Source organism: Chlamydomonas reinhardtii, chromosome 12 (assembly GCF_000002595.2).
Source record: "Chlamydomonas reinhardtii strain CC-503 cw92 mt+ chromosome 12, whole genome shotgun sequence".
Taxonomy (NCBI): Eukaryota; Viridiplantae; Chlorophyta; class Chlorophyceae; order Chlamydomonadales; family Chlamydomonadaceae; genus Chlamydomonas; species Chlamydomonas reinhardtii.
In genome coordinates this window covers 3,062,105-3,070,009 of record NC_057015.1, presented here as the reverse complement: position 1 = coordinate 3,070,009, position 7,905 = coordinate 3,062,105, and the positions used below count along the sequence as shown (strand labels likewise).

Genomic DNA, 7,905 nt, shown 5'->3' with positions numbered 1-7,905 from the left:
CTCCCCTCCCCTCCCCTCCCCTCCCCTCCCCTCCCCTCCCCTCCCCTCCCCTCCCCTCCCCTCCCCTCCCCTCCCCTCCCCTCTCCCGCCCCCTCCCACCTGCAGCTCATCCCGCTCCGCCTCCAGCTCGCGCTGCACCTTGCCCACCGCCGCCTTGACGGCGTTGTTGAACACGCGCGCGCGCCGCTCGCTCTCCAGCCGCAGCGCCTCGCTGGTGCCCTGCGCCTCGGCGCGGCTGCTGCGCTCCGCCTCGGCCGCCGCCAGCGCCGCCTGGGCCTCGGCCTGCACCAGCGACACACGCACACATGGGGCACGGGTCAGCGACCATGGCAACAAGAGAAATTAGTTTAGTCGTCTCAGTCCAAGGCACAAGGCCGCACTAGTATGCTGATGCAAACTGGACTGATCCCGCTCTCTGTGCGAATGCGGTTATGGCAATGGTGCCCCTCTCGCCCACCTCGGCCTCGCGGCGCTGGCGGTCCGCCTCGTTGCGCGCCGCCTCCGCCTCCTGCCGCGCCGCCTCCGCCGCCGCCGCCCGTGCCTCCGCCGCCTCCTTGGCCGCCACCGCCGCCATGGCCTTGCGCACCGTGGACGCCAGCTCGGTGCGCACAGCCTCAAGCTCCGCCGTCTCGGCCACCTGGGCGGATTGCGGGATGGGTGGATGGGTGGGTGGGTAGGCGCACACAAGCCATCGATAGGGAGAAGGGTTGCGGTCCAGCGACGTGGCCACGACGTATAATTCCTGGAGCCCTGAGGAGCGCCATTTCCCTGAGGCGTCAGCAGCCTTGCAGGCCGCTCTCGAGGGCCTCCTGGGCAAGGTAGCACACCGCTGGTGCACGCCCCACATCCGGCCGCAGCACACGACGTCCACCCCAAGCCGCCCCTCGCCTCCCTCCCAGTGTCATCCCCGCCCCCAGCCCCCACCTTGCTGTCCTCCACCGCCTCCTTGGCCTCCAGCAGCCCGCGCAGCCGCGCCGCCTCCCGCTCCGCCGCCGCCGCCTCCTTCTTAGCCGCAGCCAGTGCCACGCCGGCGTCGGCCGCGTCCTTCTTGGCGGACCGCGCCGCCGCCGCCTGCTCCGCCGCCTGGGACTGAACCTGGCGCGATGTCGCCTCAACCCTGTGCAGCGACGCCGTCACGGCGTGTGTTGTTTACATGTGCAGGGGCAGCCAAGCACCAGCCCAGTACGTGCGCTTGTGGCTGGAGGGAACGTAGTCATATACAGTGCTTGTGCAGCCGGTAGGCCCCGCCTGGCGACCAGGAGGGTCCCCCCTGCCGGCGCTCATAACGCCATAGAGGCCTGAGGGTTTGGCGAGCGAAGGCCCTGCCCTGAGCCAGGGCAGGCCGCCCCGCCCGCCCGCCCGGCGTGCTCACCTGACCACCTCCTCCGACAACCGCACACACTCGTCCATGCTCTTCTTCAGCAGACTCTTCATGTCCTCGTACGCCTGAGGAGCGCGAGGGCATTGGATGAAGACGCAGCTTCAGGACTACCGCAACCTCAGAGGTTACTGTCATGCCGCGTGGACGCGCATGTGCCTCACAGGGCGGAGGCAAATCCCTGCCTGATGGCAAATCCCACCCGCTGATGCCAACCCGCCGCTACCACCCTGTCATCACCACCATCACGAGTCCACGACGCACCTTCTTCATGTCGGCATACCCCTTCCGCAGGTCCGCATCGGTGTCGGGCCCCGCGCTGGTCGCCGCGCCCGCCCCTGCGGAAGCACTGCTGCTGCCGCCGCCGCTGCCGCCACTGCCGCGACCGCTGCCGGCAGCCGCCGCAGGGTACGCCGCGCTGCCGCTGCCGCCGCCCGCCCCTGAGCGGTACGCACTGGCGCCTGCCCCTGTGTCCGCAGCGCCGCTGCTGGCAGCCTCAGACTGGCTGGCCGCAGCTACAGACGAGTCCGCGGCCTCCGCGGCCTGACTGGCCGTGCGCGTGTGACGCGCCGGCGGCGGCGGCGGCGTGGCGCCTGATGCGCCCGACGTGCTACTGCCGCTGGCTGGCGTGGTGCCCGCCGGCGGCGGTGCCGATCCCGAGCTGCTGGCCCCGCCTGGCGTCGCATCCGACATGCCCAGCGCCTCCGCCGTGCGTGCGGTGCGGGAGCGCGTGTTGAAGGCGTACGAGGGCGCCTCGCCCGAGCCCACAGAGGCCATGCCCGTGCCGCCTGCTGCCGCTGCGTCCTCAGCCGCGCCGCCCTCCGCGCCCGGAGTGGCCTGCACAAGGCAGCACAAGTCCGGGAGGTTCAAACTCACCTTGAGAATGCGGGTTAGGCCTTGGGCATCTGGGGGCCCGTCATGTGCAGCGGCAAAGACCCGCCGAGACACGCAGCGCCTGATTAACTCGGCGGTCATGGTTTGGGCTTTACCTTGTCCCTCTTCCGCGCTAGCGAGCCATTTGCAGACGCCACCGGGGAGCCCGGGTCTGCAGGATGCGCAAGCGTGCTGCTATCAGCCGGTATGACGGTTGGCGAGGGCACACGCACGAGAGCAACATACCTTCCCAGACACTGCAAGCAGGCACATGACCTGGAAACGCACCAGTTGTTGAAGATGCCAGGACGGAGGCCGCCCCCGTGGTCTTCAGCGGCTTGCCGACGGAGGAACGCGCGTTCAGGGGCGAGGAGACTATGCGTGCCGCTTTGGCGCCGCTGGAACTCTCGCCCTCGCGTGGCGCTGCAACAACCCCCTCTGCGCTGGGTGCTTGACTAGAGACGAAAGAGTCGTATTTCGATGTGGCGCCTGCCGCACCGGCGCCAGGGTCCGCTCCGTCGGTGGCCCTGTCGTGTGCAGTGTGGTCGTGGCTCCCACCCAGTCCCGAATCAGGTCCGTGCCAACTGCGCGCAATCGACGAGTGGTTAGCAAAACGAGACTTGCGATGCTCAATAGTTCCAGACCGCGACTGTTCGCGAGGCAAACCGCTAGGCAAATTGTCGCTCACCCGTCACCATCATACTGCTGCTGAGCCGATTGTTGCTACATGGCGTTGACAGGAAAGCGGGAACAAATATTAGCATGTCAGGCATACGAATGGAACATATCAAAGCAAGGGCAAGTCCCGCTCTCACCTGCACCGCTTGCACGCCAGTCCGAACTTCATTCAAGGCAACGTTCGAGAACTCCTTGACTCCTTCTTGCACCACGGAGCGCAGCTGGTCGACCTGGCGAAGCCAGTCCATGTCGTCCAAGCGCTTGTGCGTGCGCTGTCAAGAGGTATTTGGGCAGCAAGTTGCAATTATGGAGCGTTCATCGCTAGTGGATCGAGAGCTACTATGCAAGCTCCTTCCGCAAAGTTTGGACACGGTACACCCGCAACAGCCGGGTCGCTTCCTAAACGCCTGGTCTGGGTCTTATAGGGCGACAAGCTACGTATAGTATATATAGCAATGATAATTCCCAGTCGCGGGCACGGTAATCGATACCACCTGCGGTCCAGCGCACTCATGCAGCCCCTGCAGCCCCGCCCAATTGCTGCCCCCCCCCTCCTTGCACACACACGCTGTCGTGACCGGGCCATCTGCTAGAAGGGATGCACGAATCGTGTAATACACCTATGCTGCTACTGCTCATTGAGAAGTTCGAGACCATGGTTAGGGCCGCCGTGTCAAGGCCAATCCCAAGCTTCAATCGATGGCCCTGCCTAGTGTCAATCGCTCAGCATCCAGTGTCCTGCTGCCCCTGCACTGCCCGCGCCGCTCCGCCCCCGTGGCTGCACGAGAAATGTGCATGTGCCATATCCGCCTACACCTCCCCCCGAGCGAGTTCTCGGACACTCTGCTGCGGGCTGCGCGGCGCTGACGGCCTGCCTCGTGACCGCACTTCGCCCTAACAGGGGGGGGGGGTAGGGGTCACTCCCGCCCCAGCAACCGCCGCTGCCGCCATGCCACTGCAACCGCGGACATGTAGCATGCACAGTGATTGCGCGCCGTGCGCGTGGATGAACAGTACGGCGTCTTCTAGGTCGTAATGCAAAAAAAGTCTCACACCCCAGTGTACAAGGGCGTGCGAGGGCCACGCATGACGACCGACGCACGAGCCATGCCCCATGCAGCCCCTTTCCTCTGCCACGGTACCAGTCCATACACACGCACGCCGGTCGCGCCCCGACCGCCTAGGCCTACACCACCCTCGCGCACTAGCAGACTGGCTCTTACTAGCTCCTACCCTCCACGCTGCTGTGCAGCCCAGGCCAAGCTGCGCTCTCCGCCCCGAGGTTGGAATCCACTGTGCAACCCACGAGGCGAAGGGAGTGGCCGCACCTCTTGGCCGCCGCCCCACTCCTCCTCTCAGCCCGACCCGTCGCCCGGCCGCCGCCACGTCATGTCGTACACCACCTGCGTCCAGTGGTAGTGGGGGAGGTGGTGGTGGGGTTGGAGGTTGTCGTGTGAGTTTGTGTGTGTGTGTGTGGGGGGGGGTGCGCCTGTGTGCGTGTGCTGCGTGTGCGTGTGCATGTGCTGCTGGTGCGTGTGCGTGTGCTGCGTGTGCTGCTGCCAATGCAATGCCCGCGCGCTACCCCGCGCCGCGGTCCCCTTGCTGGTGTGTTAATCGCGCTGCGAGCGCCGCCGCCGCCGCTCCGCCGCCTCACCGCCAGGTGGTCTGAGGGGAAGGCGGGCGAGGGGATGAAGCCGCCCAGCTGCTCCTCACTGGGCACCGGCGTGGCGCCCAGCACACGCAGCACGGCCTCCTCATACCTGTGAGTGTAGGGGTGCGTAGGGGTGTGCAGGGGTGTGTAGGGGGTATGTAGGGGTGTGTAGGGGTGTGTGTGGGTGTGTAGGGGTGTGTGAGGGTGTGTAGGGACGTAGGGATGCAGAGGTAACTGTAGGCGTGCATAGATCTGGGATACATTTGGTGTAGACGCACGTGTCCCTGCAGGGCCCTGGCCCTGGAGCTCACGGCTCTACCTCCCCTCCCAACCGCACCCCCCATGCCGCCCCATCCCCTGGGTTTGCTTCGGGTTTTAAGTCCCTGTTCCTCTTCACTCCGTCTTCCTTTTCCAATCCCTCCGCCTTCTCCAACCTTCACCCTCTTCTCCAACCCTTCCCCCTTCACTTCCTAACAAACCCTGAATGTGACTCCCCTGTAAACCCCTAACCCCCCCCTCTCCCCCCGAGCACCCACCACACGTAGTCCAGCAGTGCCTTGTAGCCGCTGGTGTAGTTGGTGTAGGGCGTGGCCAGGTCGTCCGCCGCCCGGAACACGTACGGCAGGCGGATGTCCACACCCGTCACCGCAATGGGCGCGGCAGGCGTCGTGGAGGTGCTCTCAAAGGCGTGCCCGTCGGCGGCAAACAGGGAGCCAGTGGCGGCGGCCGCAGCCGCCGGGTCCACGGAAGACATGGAGGCTGAGCGGGTGGCGCCGACGGCGGAGGGCGGCGGCGAGCCGGCGGCGGCGGCTGCCGCGGCGGCGGCGGCGGCGGCTGCTGCCTCCTGCAGCTGCGCGGTGCCTTGTGCCATCGCCTCCGCGTCCTCCTCACCCTGGTGTAGGTGTGTGTGCGTGTGTGGGTGGTTGCGGCGGCGGGTACGTGGGTAACGTGAGTTGGTTTACGCGTGTGTGCGAGCGAATGCGGAAAGAATTAATAGTGTGGTCGTGTGTGGGTACGCGTTGGCTGGGGCCCAGGGAGAGGAAAGGTGCGGACTAAGGCTGGCAGGCAGGTCAGCTGCACGCCCCGGCCCCGCCCTGCCAATGCGCCGCACCACCTGTCCACCCGCCTCTTGCTGCTGGTCCCGTGGTTGTGGTCCCTTGCTGCGGATGGAGCTCCCGTGCTGCTGGTTCTGGCCTCGATGTGGTCTGATATGGACGAACCCACCCACCCCTCAACCCGCTCGCTCCCCACCCACCATTCCCCACTTGAACGCGGCCCCCTGCACCCAGTCCCAGTAGTCGTGTGGCAGCGAGCCCTTGCGCAGCAGCTCCACAACACCTGGGGGTGGGGGGTTGCAGAGGGAGGAGGAGGGGAGGAACGAGGGCAGGGCCCAGGAGGATTGAGAGCGGTAATGGACCCAGGTACACATCCCAATTTGGAGGTAACAGGCACGGTGTCATAACACAAGGGTCTGGGCCCAAGCTCAGTCCCCGATCGCGCACTGGCATGGAGCTGCCGCCACCCCTGAACAGTGCATGGCGCGCTCAACCCGGGGCCCGCGGCTCGCCCTGGCAGCCTCGCCTCTCGCCCCACACGCCCCACCGCCCTCCCCGACCCCCCCACCCCCACGCCCCCACCCCTCACGCCTCACCCGGGATGCCGTCGTTGAGGTCGGAGTTGAGGTCGCCGCAGAACAGCACCGTGGGTCGCTGCAGCCCGCCGCTCATGCTGGCGCTCACACTCACGCCGGGGGCCTCGGGGCCGGGGCCGAAGCTGGCGGCGGTGCGCAACTCGTCCACACTGGCGCCTGCGGCGGCAGCAGGACACGTGAGCATGTACACACACCGGGCTTGTTGTTTGTGACTTGTAATTCTCTTCAAGCAAGTAATGAGTTATGAGTAATAAACTAGTTTATTCCATTGGAGCAATCCTCCCCTGGCGTCTCTCTCTTTTTCTCCCTCCCCGCTCTCCCGTGTCTCTCTCCCGCACGCACGCACGCGCACTCGCCTGCGGCCGGCGGCTGTGTGCCGTCTGCGCAGCGCGCGAGGAAGGCGGCGGCCTCCTCCAGGATGCCGGCGGTGTGCATGGTGCGGATGTGCGGGGCGTAGGGGTGGAAGAACAGGTGCGTGTTCACCACACACAGGCAGCCTTCGGGGCCGGTGGGCGACACGGGCGCCAGCAGCGTGGCCTGAGCGATGGTGGTTACCTGCGGGGGTGGGTGGGTTACAGTCATGATTATTTAAGAGGAAGCGAAGTTTTGGGGGGGGGTTGCAAGGATGTTTGGGAAAGCCGTACAGGATGCACCGGGGAGGGGGTTCGGGGGACGAGAGGTGGCGGCGTGGGAGGAGAGGAGATGTGTTAGGGGCTTGTGTGTGGGGTTGTGTGTGGGGTACAGAACCAAACCCAAGATCTGTGTGGGACCCAGACACCGGGTACATGTGTGTGAGGGTTTGCAGGTGCGAAAGACGGAAGCTCAGCACCCCTTGCACCCCGTGCTGGCACCCACCCAACCCACCCACCCACCCACCCACCCACCCACCCGCCCGCCCACCCGCCCGCCCACCCGCCCGCCCACCCACCCACCCACCCACCCAACCCACCCAACCCACCCAACCCACCCAACCACCCACCCGCCCACCCACGCACCGACCCGCATCCACTCCACACCCTACCCACCTGCTGCAGCGCCGTGGCCAGCTCCTTGCTGGCCTCCAGCATGGGTCCGAACTGCGCGTGCAGGGGCGGCAGCGGCAGCCTGAACGCCTCCCGCAGCCGGATGTCGGCGTGGGACAGGGCGCGGAAGCGGCTGGTGCGCCAGAAAGTGGCGCTGCCCTCCTTCACCTGCGGAGGATGCGGGGTGGGCTACATGGATGAGTACGTAAGAAGTGAAGGCGTAGACAGGAACAGGAGCATAGCAGGAAGGGAGCCCTTCATGTGGAGAACGGAGTGATTGAAGTACAAGTATGAAGTGCCCCAATCCAAGTTGATTAAGGCCAGAGAAAGCCGCTTTCACTATGATCAATAAGAGACACACACGCTAGGGCACCAGCCCGCGAGAAACCCAACTAGTAAGCCGGGGGCTGAAGCGGCTGTGAGTGGTGGGAGGCAGTGTGGGTGTGGGTGGGGTTCAACACTGCCGCCCCACGAGCACCCGCGCCCGCCCGTCCGCCGTCGCGCCGCACCTTGCCCTGCTTGTTTGTGTAGTGGCCCTCGTAGCCTGTGTGTGCGTGTGTGTGAGGTAGGAAGGCACAAAGGGGAACGGGCAGACGCGCTTAGTCCAGTACGTGTGTACACGGGCAGGCACAGGTGGGCGGCGTTGGGGCAC

At 66.1% G+C, this 7,905-nt stretch overlaps 2 protein-coding genes across 2 annotated transcripts in view; both read right to left on the bottom strand.

Moving 5' to 3' along the window:
• CHLRE_12g500400v5 (uncharacterized protein) overlaps nucleotides 1-3,368 on the bottom strand; it is a 6,376-nt gene extending 3,008 nt beyond the window's left edge. Inside the window, exons 1-9 of the mRNA XM_043068075.1 lie at nucleotides 3,067-3,368; nucleotides 2,940-2,974; nucleotides 2,540-2,835; nucleotides 2,368-2,423; nucleotides 1,643-2,215; nucleotides 1,373-1,446; nucleotides 925-1,117; nucleotides 458-637; nucleotides 100-282 (exon numbers count right to left, since the gene is read on the bottom strand). Of these exons, the coding sequence (XP_042918291.1) occupies nucleotides 100-282; nucleotides 458-637; nucleotides 925-1,117; nucleotides 1,373-1,446; nucleotides 1,643-2,215; nucleotides 2,368-2,423; nucleotides 2,540-2,835; nucleotides 2,940-2,974; nucleotides 3,067-3,177 (1,701 nt within the window). The 5' untranslated portion in view covers nucleotides 3,178-3,368. The remainder of the gene's footprint in view (nucleotides 1-99; nucleotides 283-457; nucleotides 638-924; nucleotides 1,118-1,372; nucleotides 1,447-1,642; nucleotides 2,216-2,367; nucleotides 2,424-2,539; nucleotides 2,836-2,939; nucleotides 2,975-3,066) is intronic.
• Nucleotides 3,369-3,512: 144 nt separating this feature from the next.
• CHLRE_12g500450v5 (uncharacterized protein) overlaps nucleotides 3,513-7,905 on the bottom strand; it is an 8,902-nt gene continuing 4,509 nt past the window's right edge. Inside the window, exons 10-17 of the mRNA XM_043068076.1 lie at nucleotides 7,763-7,797; nucleotides 7,257-7,421; nucleotides 6,588-6,786; nucleotides 6,232-6,387; nucleotides 5,836-5,918; nucleotides 5,117-5,472; nucleotides 4,584-4,689; nucleotides 3,513-4,332 (exon numbers count right to left, since the gene is read on the bottom strand). Of these exons, the coding sequence (XP_042918290.1) occupies nucleotides 4,285-4,332; nucleotides 4,584-4,689; nucleotides 5,117-5,472; nucleotides 5,836-5,918; nucleotides 6,232-6,387; nucleotides 6,588-6,786; nucleotides 7,257-7,421; nucleotides 7,763-7,797 (1,148 nt within the window). The 3' untranslated portion in view covers nucleotides 3,513-4,284. The remainder of the gene's footprint in view (nucleotides 4,333-4,583; nucleotides 4,690-5,116; nucleotides 5,473-5,835; nucleotides 5,919-6,231; nucleotides 6,388-6,587; nucleotides 6,787-7,256; nucleotides 7,422-7,762; nucleotides 7,798-7,905) is intronic.